Source organism: Cervus elaphus, chromosome 4, assembly GCF_910594005.1.
Source record: "Cervus elaphus chromosome 4, mCerEla1.1, whole genome shotgun sequence".
In the NCBI taxonomy this organism is placed as follows: domain Eukaryota; kingdom Metazoa; phylum Chordata; class Mammalia; order Artiodactyla; family Cervidae; genus Cervus; species Cervus elaphus.
In genome coordinates, this window is record NC_057818.1 from 48,358,564 (window position 1) to 48,381,642 (window position 23,079).

Consider the following 23,079-nt stretch of genomic DNA (forward strand, 5'->3'; position numbering starts at 1 on the left):
GGCTGCCTGGCTTCCAACCCCAGTCCTGCTCATAACAGCTGAGTGATCTCAGGCAAGTCACTTAACTTCTCTGTACCAAAGTCTCCTCATCCTTAACAAGGCTACAATAATGATCATACCCACTTCATAAAATGATTAAATATGTATGAAGCACTGAGCACAGTGGCTGGTTCATAGAAAGTGAATGCTAGCAACAAGTTTCTAGAGAGTGACCTGGGCCGAGAGTTGACTCCATCAACTTTCTCTCCTTATCTGTGAAAGCCTGATAGTCATTCCTTTATCTGTTCATGCAACACATACTCTGAGTCAGACCCTCTTTTTTTTTTTTCCACAATGGGTTGGGGAGGCAGTACAGTGATAAACAGTGTGGCCTGATGTTTCTTCTGGATTCAGCCCACCAGGGAAGCAGACAATCGACAAGTAAATACAGAAAACAACTTATTGGTGTAATCAGTGCAAAGATGAAAATAAAATGAGGTGAAGGTGTTAGCTGGAGTGTTTGGGGAAGGTCTCTGAAGAGCTTGAGAAGAGGCCTGAATGATGAAAAGGGAGAGAACTGGGGAAAACACTGGAGCCGAGGGAACAGCAGGTGCAGCTGTCCTGAAATAGGACCGAGGCTGGAGTATATGAGGAACCGCCCAGAGGCCCGTGTGTGGCTGGAGCAGGCTCAGCAAGGGGGACAGTGGGAGGGGAGAGTGAGACCTGGCTTTCTCTCTAGTGAGATGAAGCCATGAGGTTTTGAACAGAGGAGGGATGTGATGGGATTCAAGTGTTAACAGGCTGAATGGGGGGCAGAGCAGGAGCAAGGAGACAGGGAGGAGGCTGATGCTTGGTCCAGGCAAGAGTTAAGGGTGGACAGCATCAGGGTAGTTGTGGCCACTATAGCCCTGATAGGGAAGAGCTCCCCAACCCACCAGCACCTGCTCCCCTGTGATTGGAAGCCAGAGGCAGGGCTGGGACAGGTGTAGGGGGCAGGATTGAAAGGGCCCTGGCCGAGGCATTCCTCAGGATGAAGGCCTGTGCCAAAGGAATCAGACTCATTAAATCTCCCACCCGTGTCTCATAGCTCCCCCCACACCCCTGCCCACAGCGACTTGAGCACAGCTGTCTCTTGGGGATGCCTCCAAGCCTTTGCTAATGCTCTTCTAGAGACTTCCCTAGTGGTCCAGTGGTTAAGACTCCATACTCCCAGTGCCAGGAGCATGGGTTTGATCACTTATCAGGGATCTGCATACCACATGATCCAGCCAAAAAAAAAAAAATGAAATATTAATGCTGTTCTATACCCAAGAATGGGCTTTCCCTGGTAGCTCAGCTGATAAAGAATCCGCCTGCAATGCAGAAGACCCAAGTTTGATTCCTGGGTCGGGAAGATCCTCTGGAGGAGGGATAGGCTATCCACTCCAGTATGCATGGGCTTCCCTGGTGGCTCAGATGGTAAAGAATCCTTCTGCAGTGTGGGAGACCTGGGTTCCATCCCTGGGTTGGGAAGATCCCCTGGAGGAGGGCATGGCAACCCACTCCAGTATTCTTGTCTGGAGAATCCCTATGGACAGAGGACACTGGCAGGCTACAGTTCATGGGGTAGCAGAGTTGGACACAACTGAATGACTAAGCACAGCACAGCACATACCCTAGAATACATGTCTTCCTCCTTCCATCTCCACTCTAAGTCAGGGGTCCCCAAACTCTGGGATCTAATGCCTGATATTCCGAGGTGGAGCTGATGTAATAATAATAGAAATAAAGTGCACAATAAATGTAATGCACTTGAATCATACCAAAACCTTCCCCTCACCCCCCAGTCCTGCTCAGTGGAAAAATTGTCCCCATTAAACTGGTCCCTGGTGCCAAAAAAGGTTGGGGACTGCTGCTCTAAGCCCTGCCCTCCCTTCTTAGCCCAGCCAGGATCCTGGCACTTCTGGGAGGTTGTCCCTGGCCACCCAGTCACCCTCGTCCCTAGTTCCTTTCTGTATAACTGCCCCTGCCTGCCTGCTTGCTAAGTCACCTCAGTCATGATTGACTCTTTGTGACCCTATGGACTGTAGCCCCTCCAGGCTCCTCTGTCCGTGGGATTCTCCAGGCAAGAATACTGGAGCAGGTTGCCATGCCTTTCTCCAGGGGCTAACTGCCCCATCATACCCCAGATCCCAGTTCCTAAACCAGAAGCCCCAGGAGTGAGAATGGAATCCCTGAAGTGAGGGAAGAGGCTGCTAGTAGTTGTGGGTGCCAGGTGCTCCCACCTTTATATTTTTGTTTGTCCTATGCTTTCTTGCCCTATGCATTCCCTATGTCTAATTTCTGTCTGAGGACCTTGCTCTGGACTCACCTCCTCCGGGAAGACCTCCTGACTCCCTCCCAGCCAGAAGCACCTCCGCCCCCTTTCCTAGACTGGTTCCGTCCCCCTCCCGTGCCCCAAACCTAGACCATGTTCTCTGACCTTCCCACGGTGGAGATTCTGTTCTCCTGACCCAGCCTAGGAAGAAGGCAGGCTAGTAAAGGTGGGGTCAAGGCAGGGGGACCCACAGGCTCTCTTAAGGACACCCCTGTGGGGCCATCTCGCCCTCAGTCCTCCGAGGCCTTGGTCCGCAAGGGCCATCTGACAGGGCTGAAGCCGGTGGTGCTGGTCACCTTCCAGTCCCCAGTCAACTTCCATCGCTGGAAGATAGAGCAGCTGCAGATCCAGATGGAGGCAGCTCCCTTCCGCAGCCCAGGTGGGCCTGGAGGGTCACAGCCCGCCTGGTGGGTGGGGGCGTGGCCGTGTGGGGCGTGGCCGTGTGGGGCGTGGCCAGGGAAGCTCAACCAGGTTCCTGGTCTCAAGGGGCCTATGACCTGGTGGGGGTGTGGTGGTGGTTGCGGGCCTCACAGGGATCTTTGACCTGGGAGGGTGGTAGCCAAGGATGCCTCAGCAGGTTCCGGGGCCCAGATGGGGCCACACAGAGGCCCCAGGGGGATCCATGGCTGAGAATGGAGTTGCGGGGGGATCCCAGTGGTTTGTGGCCGGCATGGGGGGAGGCTACTGGAAGGCCCCAGCAGCTTCAGTACCCACCGCCTGCCAGCAGAGAGATGTGACGCAGAGGAGGTGTGTCTCATGAGCTGGTACACGCCCATGCCCATCAAGAACGGCAGCGTGGTCATGCGCGTGGACGTTAGCAGCAATGGCCTGGGGCCCTTCATTCCCAATAAAAGGTGCCCTTTCCCAATCCCCGGCTGGGTGAGGCGCGGAGACTCTGGGAGGGGCTTCCTAATTTCCGGATTCCCACAGAAGAGAAGAGGGGTCCTCAGGGCAGGAAAGGGGCAGGGAAGTGGCTGTGAGCTCTGGCAGCAGCCAGAGCCCACACCGGTGCTTGCCCCACACCCACCTTCAGGTTTCGTGTGAACATTAACGGCTTCCTGGAGAGACAGCGAGACCACGAACTCCAATTCACTGTGGGAAATGAGGTGAGGGGGCCCTGGTGATGGGAAGGGCCCCTGGTGCCGTAATCTGCTAAGTACACTTTAAGTCTTGACAGTGACCTGTGCGAGAAGGTCCTCTAGCATACCCATTTTAAAGAGGAGCAAACTGACGCCCCAAAACGATGGAGCCATTTGCCCACAGACTTGAAACTGTGTCTTCCTGACTCCTGCACCCATATTCTTAATCATAGTGCATTCATTCATTCAGTAGGCACTTTCTGAGCACAGATTGTTGGAACATAGCAGCGAACCCACAGACCCAAATCCGTGCCCTCTCTTTGAGCTGACAGTCTAGTGGGAGAGACAGACACCAGACCAGCACACATGAGATCAAGTCAATTCCACAGCAGGTTAAAATGTGGTCAGTGCACTGGAGAGAATTCAGAGTGAGGGGAATTAGATCTCTGTAAGAGGGGGTGGCGGGGGCTTCCCGGGTGCTTAAGGCTCAAGAATCCATCTGCCAGTGCAGAAGACGCAGGAGACATGGGTTTGATTCCTGGGTTAGGAAGATTCGCTGGAGTAAGAAATGGCAAAAAAAAAAAAAAAAAGAAATGGCAACCCACTCTGGTATTCTTGCCTGGGAAATCCCATGGACAGAGGAGCCTGGTGGCTACAGTTCATGGGGTCACAAAGAGTCAGACACAACTGAGCACACACACACAGGAGGGGGTGGCAGTGTTTAAATGGATGCTCAAGAAAGGTGTAATTGAGAAGATCGACATTTGAGTACAGTCTTGGTGGAGGAGAGGCAGGAATTACGTGGTTACTAGAAGAGCATTTCGAGCAGAGGGAGCAGTCGGTATAAAGGCTCTGAGAAGCAGTGAGAAAGCCCACATGGCCAGGAGAAAGTGAGCAAGGGGGAGAGTGGTGGAGGATGAGGTCAGAGAGGTGATGGAGGCAAATTGCACATGGCCTTGTGAGTCAGGGTAAGGTCTTTAGGTTTTACCTTAAATGAGACAGAACCGTGGGAAGAGAGGGGGTTGTCGAGCAGCCCTCTGGCCCCTGCCCCGCAGCTCTTCCATCTGATACCCCGGTACTTTGTGAATGTCCCGTCGAGGCCGCTGTGGTACACTGTGGACCAGACACCTGTACTCATCCTGGGTGGCATCCCTGAGGAGAAGACCGTCCTACTGACTGACACAAACTTCAAGGACTTCTTTCTCGTGGAGGTGAGTCACTGCAGGGCAGAAGGTGGGCTGGGTTCCAGCTCCTAAAGTGGAAAGGGGCCCAGGGCCATGGAAGGGGTCCCCAAAGTCACACCAATGCCCAGGAGAGGCAGATAACATCAACAAAAGATAGACCTTGCAGCCAGGCAGCCTGGGTTCAAATCCTCCTTCTGCCGTCTCCTAGCTGTGTGATGTTGGGCAAGTTGCTTCACCTACCCTGGCCTCGGATTCCCCATTTGTAAAATGGGAACGACATTTATATTTACCTTATAGAATCATTCTGAGAATGACACAAATCCATAGTAGTCAGACCCAGAATGAGTAATATGGGAGTTGAAGCTATTATTATTTATAGGTCCACCATTTGTAGTTCTGAAATCCCAAATCTTTGAAATGGCATTTTCACAATTCAAGGCTAAAATGCATTTGTTGAGAAACTCTGACTTGAGCTAACAAAGACTTCTTTTTTTTTAATCTTTATGCATTCCATTTAATAATATTCTGATGCTGCCCTGCAGAAATGTTAAGGAATTTGATTATGGGGTGCTGCCCCAGACGCCACTGGGTGTTTGGGTGGTATATATGCCATGGTGCATACTCAGTCATTCAGTCATATCCAATTCTTTTGTAGCCTGCCAGGCTCCTCTGTCCATGGGATTTTCCAGGCAAGAATAGTAGAATGGGTTGCCATTTCCTAATCCAGGGGATCTTCCTGATCCAGGGGATCTTCCCGATCCAGGGGGCTCTAGCATCTCCTGCATTATAGGTGGATTCTGTACTCCTGAGCCACTGAGGAAGCCTCATATATGTGTTATCTTACCTTCTAAACACTGGAAAATTCTGAATTTCAATGTGCACCTGGCCCCTAGGGTTTCAAATTTGGCGTTGTGAGCCTATATTACTTCCAAAACATGGAAACAGTGTCTGAAGCGAGGTCCTTTCAGTGTGAAACACAGACACGTTTGGGTTAATCTCAGTTGTAGGCAGAACTCCAAACCAGTTTGGTTTCAGCAGAGAAATAAGATTGAATAGGTGCACCCAACTGCAAAGCCTGGACACAGAGCAGCCTGCAGGCCTGGCTTGATTCAGAGTTCGAATGAGGACTCCCAACTTTTGGCTTCACTTCTTCTGGATTAACTCCATCCTCAAAATGATTCATATCATCCCAGCTCATAGGCAGAGAAAGGGAGCACCTCTTTCCCAAATAGATTTAAAAAAAAATTCCTGAAACTTATTTGCTTGATCCTGATGGGCTCAGCTTGGGTCATGTGTCCCAAAAGAATGGAGCGTGCCAGCTAGCTTAGCATGAGTCATGAGATCTGTCCTAATGAGGAGGGTAGCCAAGACAAGAGACAGTGAGAGGATGACTCCCCCGGAGTGAAATCAGGGTAGCTTTGCCACAAGAGGGGAGGACAAGATGCTGGTTGTTAATTGTGTCTAAGATAACAATGTGCACCACAGCAACCCCGAAAGACTGCTTGAACCTCCTCCCATCAAAGTTGAAAGTGCCATCATGATTTTTTTTTAAAATATTTGTTTACTTACGTATTTTTGGCTGCATCAGGTCTTAGTTGCAGCATGTGGGATCTTCATTGCATCACATGGCATCTTTTGTACTGTGGTCCAAGGGATTAGTTGCTCCGAGGCATATAGGATCTTAGTTCCTCCATTAGGGATAGAACCCGAGTCCCTTGCGTTGAATGGCAGATTTTTAACCACTGGACCACCAGCGAAGTCCTCCCACACATGGATTTCTGACAACCCCAGGTGGATTAATGTTCTCTCAGTTCCCTCTGGCTCTGAATTCCTGCTTCTGTTGAACTCTTTCTGTTTATAGAACATCTCTGGTCTATAGAGCTGTCCTGTCAGCTCTCTCTCTGGTTCTGACCCAGGTCTTTGCAGACCTTGGTCAGTTTTCATGCTTCTGACCCAAACACACCCACAGGAGAGATGTAGCCAATGAATTCTGCTGAAGAGATTTGGAGGACAAAGGAGGGGGGTTATGTCACGTGAATTAAAAGTGCAATTTGAACTTCAGGCATCCTTTTTTTTTTAATTTATCAAGATGAAAATCATAAAATTCACTATTTTAAAGTGAACAGTGTAGGGCCATTGAATATATTGGTATTGTGTAATCACCAACTCTATTTCCAAAGAATTTCCATCACTCCAAAATCAAAGTCTATTTATTCTCATTTTTTAACCAGGACTTTTCCCACATTGCAGTCTCTGCTCTATTTTCCTTCCTTCTTCCTGTTTCACACCTCAGCACTCCTATCGACTGCCCCTAGGATCTCATAACAACCCCTGCCCCCTCACCCCCTGCATACACACACACACACACTATGCAGCTATCTTCAGCCCTGTGTTGGTCAGGTTTAGTTGCTGTAACAGGAATTCCCCAGCAGCCTAGTGATTAGGATTCCAGGCTTTCACAGCTGTGGCCCAGGTTCAATCCCTGGTCAGAGAATATCCCAGAAGCTGAATGGTGCATCCAAAAAAAAAAAAAAAAAAAAAGATTCTGTAACAAAGAGACCCTGAGAGAGAACAGCTTAAATGGATGCTATTGCTCATTTGCCAAACAGTCCAGATGTGAGAAAGCCCAATCTCTTTTACTTTCCTGCTTCACCATCCTCTAGGCCCCAGGTGTTGATCTTACCCGTGTGACTTGAGCTGCATCATGCCCATGTCCATACTGCAGCCAGCTTGGAAGGAGAAAGAGCATAAGTGAAGGGCGAGCTATTTTCTCTTACGCAAGTTTCACTTGCAGTCACATTCCATTGCTGAGGAATTAGTCAATTGGCAACATCCACTGCAAGGGAGGCTGGGAAGTCTAATTTCCACCTGGCTGGCACATACCCTGCTAAAACTCCATTACCAAAGAAAATGGGAGAAATGGAGTTGAGCCCAACTTGCCACCTGCCAAAAGTGGAAGAGGGAATTTGTTAGTTCATGTAACCAAAAAAATTTAGGACTTCAGGTCCAGTTTGATCCAGGATTTCAAACAGTGTCACCAAATCTGAGTCTCTCTTTCTCTCTCCAGTTCTCAGACCTGGTTCCTCTGTATTGACTTTCAATTCAGTCCAGTTCAGTTCTGTCACTCAGTCATGTCCAACTCTTTGCAACTGCAGCACTCCAGGCTTCCATGTCCATCACCAACTCCCAGAGCTTGTCCAAATGATTGACTTTATGCTCAAACATCTCTGGACTGCAAAGGTTGCATCTTCTCAGGCCCACATCCAGTGGGAATTATCTTTCCCATTATCTTCTAATCCTCAAATCCCAAGATTCCTTCCACTTGGTGTGGCTCACCATTTGCCCACCTTGACTCAGTCATTGTGATCAGAGAACCCCAACAGGCTGCTTGTTGGGGGAAATGAGTCAGAACTCTCAAACACTGCCCAAATAAGAAATCCAGCTGACTCACAGCTTTTCTTTTTCTCAGGCATGTGGAGGAAGATGGGAGGTGTGATGATCTTCTAGTTTAACGAAGATAATTTCCAAGTGTTTCTTCCAGAAAACAGAGGCAGCACTTTAAATATTAACAGGGCAATACATTGTGATATCCAGTCAAAATGACAGATTGAGAGGGTGTAGGTTAGTTTGCCCAGGCATAGCAACAAAGTCTGTAGTCTGCAGAAATCTCTTATGTACTGAATAGGTAGGGAAGTGAGAATGTTCATGTTCTTCTTAACTTGGTGAAATTTCCCTTAGCAGCAGAGCCTAGAGTTTTATTTTGATTTATACTTTTTAAAAGTAAAAAATAATTTTTTCTTGTCTTCATTGCACAGCATGTGGGATCTTAGTTCCCCAACCAGGAATCAAACCCATGCCCTGGACATTGAAAGCTCAGAGTCTTAACCACTGGACCACTGGGAAATCTCTGATTTATACTTTTTGTTGGAAAAGTTAGTAGAAAATTACACTTTCTAGTGGAAAATTACAGTCAAACACAAAAGTAGAGAGAATTGTATAATGAACCCAGTTTCAGTAATTAACATTTTGCGCTTTTTTTTGTCCTACTTTTTTTTTTCCTAGAATGTTTGAAAGAAAATTCTAGCCATTATACCATTTCACTTGTAAATTCTGAGAATACCTGAGGAAATATCTCTAACACATTAGGACTTTGAAGAAATAAAATCACAATGCCATTATGATGCCCAGCAAAATTAACAGTAAGCCCCTAATATTGGGTTGGCCAAAAAAAATCATTTGGATTTTTTGTAAGGTGTTACAGAAAAATCCAAATGATTTTTTTGGGCCAATCCAATATCATCTGACCTGGTCATAGTTAAATTTCCCCCATTATCTAAAAATGTGTTTTACAGTTGGTTTGCTTGAATCAAGATGTGCACGTTGCATTTGGTTGTGAACTCTTAATTCTCTTCTCACCTGTAAGTCTGCTCTCCCCTGACCCATAACCATCAATCACCTTTTTTTTTTTTTCCAGGTAATTTGAGAAGCCAGGCTTTTTGTCCTATAGAATTCGACAGTTTACTGCTTTTTTTTTTTTTTTTGCTGCGCTGGGTCTTCCTTGCTGCACGTGGGCTTTCTCTAGTTGTGGTGAATAGGAGCTGCTCTTCACTGCAGTGCATGGGCTTCTCATTGCAGTGGCTTCTGTAATTGCAGAGCACAGGCTTGAGGCACATGAGGTTTAGTAGTTGCAGCTCAAGGACTTAGTTGCTCCATAGCATGTGGGATCTTCCTGGACCAGGGATCTAACCCACGTCTCCTGCATTGGCAGGTGGATTCTTTACCCCTGAGCGACCAGGGAAGTCCTGGCTGTTTTATTCTTCATAGAATCAATTAATTTATTCCTCTGACCTTATGTATTGAATATTAGTCTCAGGGTGCCATAATAAAATACCTCTGACTGGGTGGCTTAGGCACAGAAATTTATATTCTTGTAGTTCTGGAGTCTGGAAATCCAAGATCAAGGTGTCATCAGGGTTGGTTTCTAGTGAGGCCTCTTTCCGTGGCTTGCAGATAGCTGCCTTCTCACTATTGCCGTCATGTGGCCTTTTCTCCGTGTGCATGAGTGGAGAGAGAGAGAGATCTCTGGTGTCTTTTCCTCTTCTGATAAGGACACCAGTCCAATAGGATTAGGGCCCCACCCTTATAACCTCACTTATAACCTTGCTTATAACCTTAATTATCTCCTTTAAGGCCCCAACAGACTCATGTTGGGGGATAGAGCTTCAACATGTAAATTCTATCTGCAACACCCTATATTGCCTATAAACTGGTAGTAAGTTCTAGAAGCTTGGTTAAAGTTATACTCAATCTTTTAGGCAAGAGCCCTTCATTGGATGCTTTCCCACTGTTAATGATATTGCCAGTGTTAGTGATTAGTCGGTGAGTTCAGATGTCCAGTTGTTCAAATAGAATAGGATAGGGACTTCCCTGGTGGTCTAGTGGTTAAGAATCCAACTGCCAGTGCAGGGGACATGGGTTTGATCCCTGGTCTGGGAAGATCCCACATGTCGTGGGGCAACCAAACCCATGAGCCGCAACTACTGAAGCCTGTGCTCTAGAGCCCGTGCTCTGCAACAAGAGAAGCCACTGCAGTGAGAAGCCCTCACACCACAACTAGAGAAAGCCCACGGGCAGCAACAAAGACCCAGCGCAGTCAAAAATAAATAAATATAAAAAGTACAGAATAGGATTATTAAAATGTGCCTTAGGCCAAGCATGGAATCTTGTGGATCCACATGAGGACAATCCTGACTATGGCCTGGGGAACCGGGTATGCTGAGCCCCGATGAGTACATGGAGCACTGCCCAACTCCAGGGAGCACAGCAAGCCCCCACTGGCTCTGGCCTGGGTCGCCTCCTTCCAGGGGAAGTTTGTTGGGGGAAGTTTGGCCACCAAGATGCTGCTGCAGGGTGAGCAGGAAGGGGGCCCTGGGGGCAGCCACATGTGTCCATCCCAAGCAGTGGTCAGAGCAGGTGCCTCCCGCCAAGGCGGGACACGGGAGTGGAGATCAAGGCCACCTGCTCACCACTGGCTCCACTCCCCTGCAGTTGAGCATTGACAGTTGCTGGGTAGGCTCCTTCTACTGCCCCCAAGCCAGCTTCACCGCCACCATCTACGATGCCATTGCCACTGAGAGCACCCTCTTCATCCGGCAGAACCAGCTCATCTACTATTTCACAGGCGCCTACACCACACTCTACGAGAGCAATCATGGCAGCGGTGAGGGGTCGCATACCCGGGCGTCCTGGGCATCTTAGGCCATGGGACCTGCCTGTTGGAGCCCCAGGGAGGGCGCTTCAGTGAGTCCATCACTGGAGGCACCTGGGAATGGAATTACCATGGGTGGGGAGAGGGGGATGTAGGAGGGACTTCCCAAGCTCCTGAAGCATCACTTCCCACCCTGCAGGCACCTCCTCCTACCCTCTGTATATTGGGGCAAGGCTTTCATCCAGACCTTCCCAGGAGTCTTGAACCCACTAAGGGCAGAGAGAGGCCTGAGAGTGAAGGGAGGGAGCAGAGAGAAAGAGAGACACGTGCATGCTCACTCATATGCAAAGGCGCATAGAGGGTCAAAGACTTACCAGAGAGAGATGCACACCAAGCGAGAAGTGTGGGGCGCTGGGGAGGGGCAGGAAGTCAGGCAAAGAGAGAATCAGGGACGGGCTGTTGGAAAGGCAGAGCCATGAAGGAGATTGATCAGGGAGGAAAAGAGAGACTTAATTTTTAATTTATTTATTTGGCTGCATCAGGTCCTAGTTTCAGCACATGGGATCTTTAGTTGAGACATGTGAACTCTTAGTTGTGGCATGTGGGGTTTAGTTCCCTGACCGGGGGTCAAACCCAGCCCCTCTGCTTTGGGACTGCAGAACCTTAGCCACTGGACCACCAGGGAAATCCTAAGAGAGACTTTGGATTTGGCCTCATCTTTTAAATGATATCAAAGCCCTAGTTCTTCTTACCCCCCTGCCCCTCCCCATGTAAATGAGCGATGTGAACTTACAGGATCACAGAAACTTACACTATAACCCCTATTTCATTAGTGAGTGTTCCCAAAGGCTTTATTTTTCTCACTTTCTTTCTTAGGGAACTTTGACAGTGGGAAGAACCAGGTTAGAATAGACGTAAGTCAAAGAAAGGGGTGTTTATTGGCTTAGACAGCTAGAAAACTCAGGAGCATGTTGGTTTCAGGCACAGTTGGATCTGGGGACTCAAGGTCCCAGGCTCAAGTGTCTATGCTGGCCCCCACAGAGAGATGGGTTCGAGTCCTGGCTAACGAGTGCATCAAGAGGTTGTGCCCCGTGCATTTCCATAGCAATGGCTCCGAGTACGTGATGGCCCTCACCACTGGCAAGAACGAAGGTTACGTCCACTTTGGGACCATCACAGGTAAGGTTGGGAGTCTCCAGCAGCCCAAGAGACCCCTCAGGACCCTCTCACTCCCTAAGAGTTCTGACCCCAGGCCCTCACCCCTCACCATATTCCTTCAGGAGGGGTCCCAGGCTATGAGTCGAGATGGGTTTATGCCTTTGTAGTGGTGGGGCTTGGTGGGAGGGGGGAGTGGTTAGGTATCTTTCACAATGTGTTTGGTTTCAAAGGGCAGAAGCCCAATTCAAAAATCATTTAAACGTAGAAAATGTGTAGACTTATATAGATGAAAAGACCCAGATGCAGCATCAGGCATAGCTGGATCCAGGGCTTGCAGGGTGAATCGTCAGGACTATCCCTTGGCAAGGGAGTATAGCCTAGGGATTATAGTATGGGTTCAGGGGAGAGACTGCTCTAACACACCCAACTCAAGTCACCTGTGGCTTTGGACAGGTAACTCAACCTCTCTTTTCGGGCACTTATCCTCATTTGCAAAATGGGGCTGAGAATACTAATACCCACATCATCGTGTTGATATCAAGGTTAAATAAGTTGACATATGTGAAGGTCTTAAGAGCACTAGGGACATGGTGAGTCCTATTCAAGGGTTTATCATTATTAGCCCTATAATTTGGCCTCATTTTCAGATAGATACTCCCTTCACAGGGGTTAGAGATGGCATCCAGGAACTTGGGGCTCACATCTCCCACTGGTTTGAGTCACCCCTGACAGCACTCTTTCCCCACTGGCCTTAGCACAAATCCCAGGGTTCACTCTGATTGGCCCATTTCTGGGTCATGTGCTCAGATCTGAGCCAAGTACTGTGACCAGCAGGCAGACATATTCTGATAGGCCAGTTGTGAATGGACAGAAAGGCCAGTTGGGGGAGAGCTGCCCCAGGGCTAAGAAGGAGGCACAGGTATTCAACCCTGGATAACTGAAGAGCTGATGTGGTGGGGTGCCAGATGGGCGGGGAAGGGCCTGAGCATTGACCTGCTCTGCTCCTCAGATGGCCTCGTGTCCTTCAAGTTGCTGCCCAGGAATCGGTCCGTGTGCAGTGCAATTCTAGGTATCCCACTCCCACATGGGTCTGTGGGGGTGGGGAATAGGGTGGGCTTGGGAGGGTTGGGGGGCAACTGGGGATGTGGGAGAGCAGGGAAGGGTGGGAGAGGCCACGGGAAAAGATGGGCAGTTTCTGGGGATGGGTGGAGAGTCACCAGGATCAGCCTGGCAGTCACAGAGACCATGGAGGGGGACGGGGCTGGGGGTCTTTTCTGGACTTCTGCCTTCCCTCCCCAGTTGTCAACTGCTCCATCACCTGGGCTGTATTCGTTGCTGGTGACTACAATCTACTGATGCTGGTGGAGATTGTAGGCCCTACCTCCTCGAAGTATTTCCAGGTGGTCAGCTATGACCTGGGTAATTGGGGCACCACTGGGGGCTGCTAAGCGGGAAGGGGCAGGAGATGGGGTTATGAACTGCTGCTCCATCTTGTGGCATCTGTGCTCAACAGATAGCAGAAAGGAAATGTGGCTCCTGCCACTGCTAGGTCGGGGCGGCGGTGAACAGGCCGAGTGGCCTGGGAAAACTGAGAGGAAGTCGATGAGACTGGAGCCGAGGGGGAAGGGGAAGGAGGGAGATTGGAAGCATGAGCAATGCGAGACCTGGGAGGGCCTTGTGGCTCACAATAAGATTTGATGTGAGCTGATGGAGTGAGAATAGGGCTGCCGTGTACAGTTGTTTAGGGCTTCCCAGGTGGTACTGGTGGTAAAGAACCCACCTGCCAATGCAGGAGACAGTAAGAGACATGGGTTTGGAAAGATCCCCCGGAGGAGGGCATGGCAGCCCAGACAGAGAAGCCCCTAGGGCTACAGTCCATAGGTTTGGATACTCCTGAAGCAACTTAGCAGGTGTGCATGTACAGTTGTTTAGGCTGTGTCTGGAGCTCCCCAGCCAAGGAATCAAGTCCTCTGCCCTCACAGGACTGTATCCTCTTAGAGGAAGTGCCTTTTTATAATTCACATGGAGAAATTATAAGGACTAAGGAGCCTGGCGGGCTACAGCCCATGGGGTCGCAGAGCTGGACACGCCTTAGCAACTAAACAACAGCAACAACAGTGGGCCGAAATGGGAAGCTGTTGGGATGGGGTTGGAGGCGTTGGGGAGCTGGGGACCTGCTCAGTTGCAGGTCTTGAAAGCTCAGGGTCTCAGGAGATTTTGCTGTGTCTTCCCCACCTGTAGTCAATGATCACCTGGTTGTCCTCTACACCATCCCAGAATTCATCCCTGACGGTAGGAGGGGAAGGCAGAGGGGGCTGAAAAAGTGGGTGGGTGCCAGGAGAGGCCCAAGCAACCCCACCTCACTGCTCTGTCCACTTTGCCTGTGCCCCTGCCAGCTCGAGGCCTGGAGTTCCTGATGATTCTAGGGACAGAGTCCTATACCAAATTTCCGATGGTCCCCAAGGGCATGTCCTACAACCCGTATAACAACCTGCTGCTCATCTGGGGCAACTTCCTCCTCCAGAGGTATGGAGCTGGCCTCCCCAGCCCCACGTAGGGTGGGGCTCCTTTCTGAAGTCACCAAGTTTTCAGGGTGTGTATGCCCAAGGCCAGAAGTGATCAGAACCATCATGGGGGAAAACATGGGCTGGGGTGGGCAGAGATAGAATAGGGGAAGCTGATATTTTAAAGCTGGGAGTCCTTTTTTTAAAAAAACAAGAACAACAACAACGGTTTATCCTTATTTGTTTTTGGCTCCACTGGGTCTCGCTTGCTGTGCACGGACTTTTCTGTATTTGCAGAGAGCAGGGGCTATTCTTCGTCATGGTGCACGGGCTTCTCATTGCAGTGGCTTCTCTTGTTGCAGAGCTCAGGCTTTAGGCATGAGGGTTTCAATAGCTGAGGCACTGGCCTCATTAGCTGTGGTGCACAGGCTTAGTTGCTCTGCAGCATATGGGACTGAACTCACAGCCTCTGTATTGGCAGGCAGATTCTTAACCACTGGACCACCAGGGAAGTCCCAGTGGTGGGAATCCTTTCTTAAATGAAACCTGCTATGAGGACCCAACCTGTGTGAGCAATAGAGGGACATGGCCCGGGGAGAGGGTAGGATGCTTTTCACCCTTCAGGAAGCTGAAGGACCCAGAGCCAACTCTGTGGGGTGTTGGCAAACTGCCAGTTTGGTCGAAAGCTCCTGTTTACAGATGGGCAGGTCAGCCAGAGGGTTTGGAGGTGGGGGCAGAAACTAGAGTCCCAGGCTTCCTTTGTGTGTTCTCACCAGGCTGGTGGAGAAGTGAGTAGATGGTTCCCGCAGTGGCATGTCAGGACTAGTCAGGGAAGCAGATATTCTCTGGGCCTCACCTGGGTGTGCTGACCTCCCACCTCTGCCCATTCAGTTTTAACAGTGAAAACTTCATTTACCTGGCGGACTTCCCCAAGGAGCTGTCCATCAAGTACCTGGTGAACTCGTTCCAAGGGGACATGGCCATTGTCACCGAGAACGAGGAGGTGGACTGCCCTGCCCCTCTCCCCACTTCCTTTCTGCCCAGCCCCGAAGCCCAGGGGTCTCCCTTCTCCCCCCACCCCCGTCAGGGTAAAAGGGCCCAGGAGAGGGAACATTCTCAGGGACCCTGGGGAATGGAAGGGCAGCAGAAGCTCCATTTATAGCTGAGAACCCTCAAACTCAAAAAGGATGTGTCTTTTCCAAAGTTACTCAGCAGGGTAAAGGGCCTGTGCTCAGAGTCATGAAGGGATGTCCATAGGGGGCCCTCTTTCATTCCGCCATGCAGCTCAGCACACCCGATCCAGTGCTGGAGACACAGTGGCCAATGAGGCAGCTGTGGGCCCTGCCCTCACAGGGTCCCAGCCCAGTTGGGAGGATGGATTCATTCCCAGACAGTGACAGTTCAGGGCAGCCAAGGCTGCAGTGGGGAAAACAGCACCTATGGAAGTTCAGACCCTGTCTGGGGGTATATGCGTCAGGGAGGGCTTCATAGAGAAGGCCACATGGAGGGGGGCTGTGCTGGAGGCTGGAGAGAATCTTCCAAGCTGAGGCTAAGGAGGAGGTTTGGTCTACAGCCAAATGTGTTAGCGGGTGGGAGGGTGGGCATCAGTACAGAGGTGGGAAACTGAGGCCAAGGGGATGCTGAGACCCTGAAGGGTGCAAAGAGCGAGAAGGGAGACTTCCCTGGCGATCCAGTGGTTAGGACTTCACCTTTCATTGCAGCAGGTGTGGGTTCGATCCCTGGTCGGGGAGCTGAGATCCCACATGTCTCAGGGCGAAAAAACCAAAACAGAAAACAAAAGCAGTATTGTAACAAACTCAATAACAAATGGTCCACATTACAAAAGAATCTTAAAAAGAGTGAGAAGGGAAAAAAAGGGCTTAGCCCTCAGATCCCCAGCCTTCAGGCAGTGTGTATATTAGGAATGGTTACATTGCAAGTAATAAAAGCTCAAGCAGACTGAAACATTGAAGAAATTTATCATGTGGAGTGAGGGCTGGAAGCAGAGGTGGTTGGGTCTGAGAAGTAGAAAGATGGCTCACCTGGTCCCAGCTGGAGGTGAGCACCCAAGACTCACCCCTCAGGGAATGGGGTCTTTACCCCTCAGAGGGAGGGGTGGGGGTCACAGTGCCCATGGGCCTCACACACACACACCCGGCTGTCATACCCCCAGATCTGGTACCTCCTGGAGGGCAGCTACCAGGTGTACCAGCTATTCCCGTCCAAGGCCTGGGAGGTGTACATCAACCTCCAGGTTCTTCAGCAGTCCTCTCTCTACGCCACCAATGAGACCATGGTCACCCTCTTCTACGAAGACAAAAAACTGTACCAGGTACCAAGGTGGGGGGATGGCACTGGGAAGACATGGGGGAGCTGCAGGGTGGCTGACACCAGCTCATGTGGCCCATGCCTTCCCACTGCAGCTGGTGTACCTGATAGACAACCAGCAGGGCAGGCTTGTTAAGAGGCTTATGCCCGTGGAGCAGCTACTGATGTACCAGCAGATCAGTGACGGCTATGTCTTGGAGCGGCAAGGGTGAGAAGATACTGAACCATAGAGACAGACAGCCTTAGGCACTGCCATCTGAAGCTCCCATTCTGGGGTGGGGGGGAGGGGAGACCAAGCCATCCCCAGTGACAACCTTTGGGCTCAAAGCAGGAGGGGTCTAACGCAGCCTGGGGGCAAGGTGCATCAGGGAGGGCTTCCACAAGAAGAGGTGCATGAAGGGTGAGGAGAACTGATGAGGTGGTAGATGGAGAAGGGTGTTCCAGACAGGGGGAACCACTTGTGCCCAGTGAAAAGGAGACTGGGTGATCAAGAACTGAGAGGAAGTGTAGTATGGATAGAATGCGTTGCCAATGAAGTGCCCTGGAGACCAGGCGGAAAAGGTGACCCTGGTGGTCAAAGGGAGGAACTTGAACTTCATGGTCAGATTTTACATCCTTCTGCTCACCTGCAGAGGAGCCCAGGGAGGCAGCTGGGAGTGGTGGAGGAGTGAGGTGGAAGAACCCTTAGAAGGTTGACTAAGGGTGGGGGGGCCGGGGAGAGTATAGGATGAGGTCCAGGACTCTGTTCTGAGGGGTCGAGGGACAAGCAGATGAATATGTCCAGGGGCTGAACCTGAGGAGGAAGGTCAGGGATTGCGGCGTAGGTCAGGATCAGCCTTGCGTAGCCAGCAGCGTAGGGGTGGGAAGCAGGCCCGCGGAGGTTCCTGGTGCGCGGATCCCGGGAAAGTCAGCTTCCGTCATCCACTACCGCCGCTCAGGAGCCACCTGACGCTGTCCTTCTCCAACTTCTGCCCCTTCACGGTGATGCGTCTGCGGGAGCTGCCCAGCCCACAGATCTACACGCGCCAGGAGCGCTACCGCGCCCAGCCGCCGCGCGTCTGGGAGCCCTGGGGCTTCCACAGCGAGAACTCGCTGGCTGTCTATCAGGGCCTCGTCTACTACCTGCTCAAGCTGCACTCGAAGTACGACAAGGTGGGCGCCGTCCGGGCCGGGTCCTGCCTGAGGCGGTATCGCAGGGGCTTCTACGCGGGAGGGAGAACCGCGGCGGAGGGCGGAGCAGAGCAGAGCCGCCTCGGTGCTTGCGAGGCTGAAGGGGGGCCGAGGAGGGGATCAAGCTCGGCTCAGAAGAGATGGCTTTGGGCTGGGGGCAGGGGTGGGCGGTCAGGCCGAAAGCCGGGCTTGGGTGTGTATCTTTCAGTTTGGGTCAGGGGCTGGGACTGAGGCTGGGGACACTGCCTGCCTGGGCACACCCCTTGACATACCCACCCGTCCCCTCGGTGCCTCGATTCCTGCAGCCATACGCGGACCCAGTTCACGACTCCACCTGGCGCTGGTGGAAGAACAAGAAGCAGGACCAGGTGCGTGAAGAGGGTGGCGAGTCGGGGGAAGGGGCCGAGCCCGGTTCTCCCCCTCACCGTCCCCCTGTCCGGGCACTGACTTTGCGCCGCACCCCGTCGCCTAGGATTACTACTTCTACCTGGCCAGCAACTGGCGGAATGCAGGCAGTGTGCACGTTGACATGACCAGCTACGAAAAAATCTACGACCTCAAGGCCGAGAACGAGCTGCCCGAGCGCATCTTCCTGGACAAGGGTACCAGCTACAACTTCTCAGTCTTCCTGACCGCCCGGAAGCCGGGAATCCAGCACGGTCTGTGGGCGGGGCCTGGGTGGTACCGAGGGGCGGGGATTCGACTGGGTCACGCCCCAGCCTTAACCCCGCCCTCTGCTCCAAGCAGGCCCCTCCTTCCAGGTGCTGAACCCGTTGGATCTGGCTGTGGTGCTGGCGGACCCCGACTGCATTGAGGCGGTGGTGAAGGAGAAGGTCCTTGTTAATCGCAACTCGGTGCTTTTCTGGGTGAGACCAGGTGGAGAAGAGGCATTGAGGTGATGGCGGAGCTACTGGTGCAGTGGACCTGTTAGAAGCCCGCGGTTATTTGAACAGTGCCTGTGTCGTCCCGCTGGCCTACTGACCCCTTCATTTCTGCCTCCACCCCCAGGTTACGCTCAGTGATAAAAGGTCTTGCTTTGACCAGGGCATTAGTGGACATCACCTCATGAAGACCTCCATGCTCGTCAAGGTGTGTGGTCCAAGCCTGGAGGGCAGGGACGCCGATGAGGGGAAGGACTAAGCCATGGGGTCCCATCTCATCTTCTGCTCCTACTCGCAGGTGTTGGGCTCGTCTGGGCACTGCTTCCAGAACACGAACCAGGGGCTTCGTATGCAAGTATTGGACTTGGGGTCCTGGGCCTTGTGCTGGGAGGGAAGGGTTTGGGTCATTCTCAACAGGGTGGAATCTGAGGGCTCTAGCTGGGAATCCCAAGAATGCCTTCCTAATTTTTTCTTTCTCATTCATTTTTATCATTTACCTCACCCAGCCACCCCCTCCCTCCTTTAATCCATTCATGTTTTCAGAAAGTGCTGCATTGCGTAGATTGTACACAAATTTGTGTGTTCCTTCTGATGCTTTTCTTCTAGGGGAAGTTAAGTATCTGTGACACAGGGCTTGTTTTTCCAACTGGTCCAAAGGTGACACATGAACAAGCTTGGCTCTCCTTTCATGCCTTGCTCTTCCTTTGCCTGCTCACACGTTCTTTGTTCAAGCCTTTGGGTCCTTGGTTCTTCACCTGCTATGGAGGCAGACAGTGAGGCTCTGAGAGATGCAGACATCTGCTCTGAGTAACCCCCGGAGCTGACAAGTGGTAGAGGAGGCCTTGTTCTCACCCACTTCCCTGCCCACTCTCCAGGAGACAGACCCTGGTGCTTCTCTTTCCTGGGTTAGTATGCATGCATGCTAAGTCGCTCCAGTCATGTCCGACCCTTTGCGACCCCATGGACTGTAGACTGCCAGACTCCTCTGTTCATGATATTCTCCAGGCAAGAATACTGGAGTGGGTTGCCATGCCCTCCTCCAGGGGATCTTCCCAGCCAGCCCAGGGAGAAAACCCTTGTCTCTCATGTCACCTGCATTGGCATGTGGGTTCTTTACTAGTGCCACCTGGGAAGCCCGAGTTTCTATGACCCAGGGCAATTTAAAAAAGGGACTTGTAACAGCTCCCAACTCCTTGGATTACATGGGATATTCAGGGTCAAATGCAGGGAAGAGTGACCACAGCCCAATAACTGTTTCCTGCTAAACTTAGTAGTGCACACTATTTTCCTCTTCATCATAACCCCAGAAAGTCAGTTAATATCTATTTGGGCCCAGGAGATCCCTTCCAGGAATCTGATCTGCAGCACACAGTTACTGCAAAAGACTTGGAGACATTCTAAATGTTCATTACTAGGAAAGTGGTTAAATAAAGGGTGGTACATCCATGCAGTGGAAAACTATGCAGCTATTTAAAAAGAACAGGGTGTGGGTGTGTGTGGGGGGGTGTGAATTCCCTGGTTGTCCAGTGGTTAGGAGTCAGTGCTTTCACTCTTGTGGCCCAGGTTCAATCCCTGGTTGGGGAACTAAAGCCCACAAGCCTCATGGTGTGGCCAAAAAAAAGAGAGAGAGAGAGAAAAGAGAAAAACAAGAGCAAGGGGGCAGAGATCTCCACATACTGCAACAGTGTATACGAAATGATAGCATGAAAGAGGTTACTTGATAACATATATTCACGTTTGCTTTTATTTTCATGAAGAAACTATGGGGAAAAGGGCAAGAAAGTATTCATAATGGTTCCCTACTGGTTGAATGAGCCCTTCCCTGGTGGCTTAGATGGTAAAGAGTCTGCCTGCAGTTCAGGAGATCCGGGTTCGATCCCTGGGTCAGGAAGAACCCCTGAAGAAGGAAATGGCAACCCACTCCAGTATTCTTGCCTGGAAAATCCCATGGACTGTAGATCCCATGGACAGAGGAGCCTGGCAGGCTACAGTCCTTGGGGTCGCAAAGAGTCGGACACGACTGAGTAACTTCACTTTCTTTACTGGTTGATTAGGGAAGAGTCAGGACAGTTGGAGGACAGGAATGGAAGTGAAATTTTCACTGTGTATATGTGTGTGTGTCTGTGTGTGTATCCCAATATATATCCACTTATCTATCTATCTATCTGACCATGATACCTGCCTAAAGATTGTTTTTAAAAAGTCAATGATTTTTTAAAAAGCATCTACTCTTTTTTTATTGTAGCTTTTTACAAAAATAATTTTTTTTTTCTCTTTGGTTGCACTGAGTGTTCCTTGCTATGTGCAGGCTTTCTCTAGTTGCAGCGAGTGGGGGCTACTCTTCACTGTGGTGCATGGGCTTCTCATTGCAGTGGCTTCTCTTGTTGCAAGACACAGGTTCTAGGCATGTGCGCTTCAGTAGTTGCAGCACTTGGGCTCAGTAGTTGTGACTCCTGGGCTCCAGAGCACAGGTTCAATAGTTGTGGCACTTGGGCTTAGTTGCTCCGAGGCTTGTGGGATCTTCCCGGATCGGGGATCGAACCCATGTATCCTGCATTGGCAGGTGGATTCTTAACCACTGAGCCACCAGGGAAGCCCCAAGATACTGTATGTTAAGAGGTGATGTGCACTAGGAGAAAAAGAAGCAGGCAAGAGGCATAGATAGGGAAGCCTTTTCCATAGGATGGCTCGGGGAAGACCTGGCTGAGGAGGAAACATTTGAGCAAAGACTTGAAGGAGGGGAAGAAGTGAGCATGTGGTTGTTTATCAGAAGGCATGCCAGTGAGAGGGGACAGATAACAGAGGCCTGGAGATGGGAGTATGTTTCCTGTCTTAGACAAAAGGAATAGCAAGGAGCAAGCGTGGCTGGAGCAGGGTGTACAAGGAGGACGGTGGAGAGAGATGAGGTTGCAGAAGTGTTGGGCAGGTCACATAGGAGGCATCTGAGCAGAAGAGTGACTCAAGTTTCAGAGTCCCTCTGGTTGCAAGTGTGGGACAGCCTGGAGGGGAGACACAGGAGCAGGGAGACCATGGGGAAAAGAAGGTTGGGCCAGCCCGAGTAGGGCAGAAGAGTTGGGGGAAGAAAGTGGCTCCATCATGAACTCTAGAGACAACAGGATTTCTGAATGTGGGGTTGAGAGAAAGAGAGGTTTCCAGGATGAAACCAAGGCTTTTTAGCTTGAACATTGAGGGATGGAATGCCATGAACAGAGGTGGATTGTGGATAGATTGAATCTGAGAAATCTTCCCAGTGATTCAGTGGCTGATAGGTGTAAAGTCTTTGGCTTATGCTCTGTGGCCAAAACTCCTCTCCACAGAAGCCAGCAAGCCCAGATTGCAGTCTCTAGATGCCCATGTCCTTCTGACAATGGGGTGAAATCCTTGGGCCCTAACCCCAGAATGGGCCAGGAACCTTTCATTCCCAAGATACTGAACTCTCATCCTGGGCCCTACCTCCCTCACGTATCCCATGCTTCCCCCAAGCCTACTGTTTAGGAAATCAGGCTCCACCTCAGCTCTTCATTGTCTTATTTTTTGGCTATGCAGGCTTGTAGGATCTTAGTTCCCCAACCAGGAATTGAACCCGGATCCTTGGCAGTGAAATCAGAGTCCTAACCACTGGACCACCAGGGAATTCCCTCAGCTTCAGCCAATTAAAGTCCAATTAGGAGCCGGGACTTCCCTGTTGGCTCAGACTATAAAGAATCTGCCTGCAATGCAGAAGACCTAAGTTTGATCCCCAAGTTGGGAAGATCCCCTGGAGGAGGAAATGGCAACCCACTCCAGTATTCTTGCCTGGGAAATCCCATGGACAGAAGAGCCTGGCTGGCTACAGTCCATGCGGTCGCAAAGAGTCTGACACGACTGAATGACTAACACACACAGCAGCTGGCTGCTTCATAGGCGTAGGTGTTAGTGGTTTTGTATGTCTTATTCTTTTTTTTTTTTTCCCCTCCCCCACCTTGTATGTCTTATTCTGAAGGCAGTTGGTAGCCACCTGACTCAGTTTGAATTCCGACTCTACCACATTCCCAGCCGTGTGACTTTGGCTAATTAATAAGTGACTTGACTTCTCTGTGCCTCACTTTTGCCATCTCGTTAAATGGAGCTGTTAATGGTCTATATTACGCAAGGTTGTTTTGAGGAGTAAAGGAACTCGAATATGTAAAACTCTGTGCAGAATCCCTCCGTGCCTCATGCACAGTAAGAGCTATGCAAGCGCTTGCTGTTTC

General features: G+C 50.7%; 1 protein-coding gene across 19 annotated transcripts in view; it reads left to right on the top strand.

Moving 5' to 3' along the window:
* CATSPERG (cation channel sperm associated auxiliary subunit gamma) overlaps positions 1-23,079 on the top strand; it is a 31,727-nt gene that overhangs the window by 5,354 nt on the left and 3,294 nt on the right. For 10 of the 19 annotated variants that reach the window (XR_006339510.1, XM_043894570.1, XM_043894580.1 and 7 more), the window contains 19 exons: positions 2,570-2,714; positions 3,060-3,189; positions 3,369-3,441; positions 4,470-4,625; positions 10,647-10,818; positions 11,848-11,985; positions 12,974-13,033; positions 13,264-13,383; positions 14,206-14,256; positions 14,361-14,490; positions 15,360-15,471; positions 16,642-16,800; positions 16,892-17,004; positions 17,735-17,948; positions 18,272-18,334; positions 18,439-18,625; positions 18,714-18,832; positions 18,975-19,055; positions 19,146-19,202. Coding sequence is in view for 18 of the 19 variants with exons in the window: in XM_043894570.1 (XP_043750505.1) it covers positions 2,570-2,714; positions 3,060-3,189; positions 3,369-3,441; positions 4,470-4,625; positions 10,647-10,818; positions 11,848-11,985; positions 12,974-13,033; positions 13,264-13,383; positions 14,206-14,256; positions 14,361-14,490; positions 15,360-15,471; positions 16,642-16,800; positions 16,892-17,004; positions 17,735-17,948; positions 18,272-18,334; positions 18,439-18,625; positions 18,714-18,832; positions 18,975-19,055; positions 19,146-19,202 (2,280 nt within the window). In the remaining variant the exon portion in view is untranslated. The remainder of the gene's footprint in view (positions 1-2,569; positions 2,715-3,059; positions 3,190-3,368; positions 3,442-4,469; positions 4,626-10,646; positions 10,819-11,847; positions 11,986-12,973; positions 13,034-13,263; positions 13,384-14,205; positions 14,257-14,360; positions 14,491-15,359; positions 15,472-16,641; positions 16,801-16,891; positions 17,005-17,734; positions 17,949-18,271; positions 18,335-18,438; positions 18,626-18,713; positions 18,833-18,974; positions 19,056-19,145; positions 19,203-23,079) is intronic. The other 9 variants (XM_043894587.1, XM_043894691.1, XM_043894646.1 and 6 more) reach the window with 7 other exon arrangements.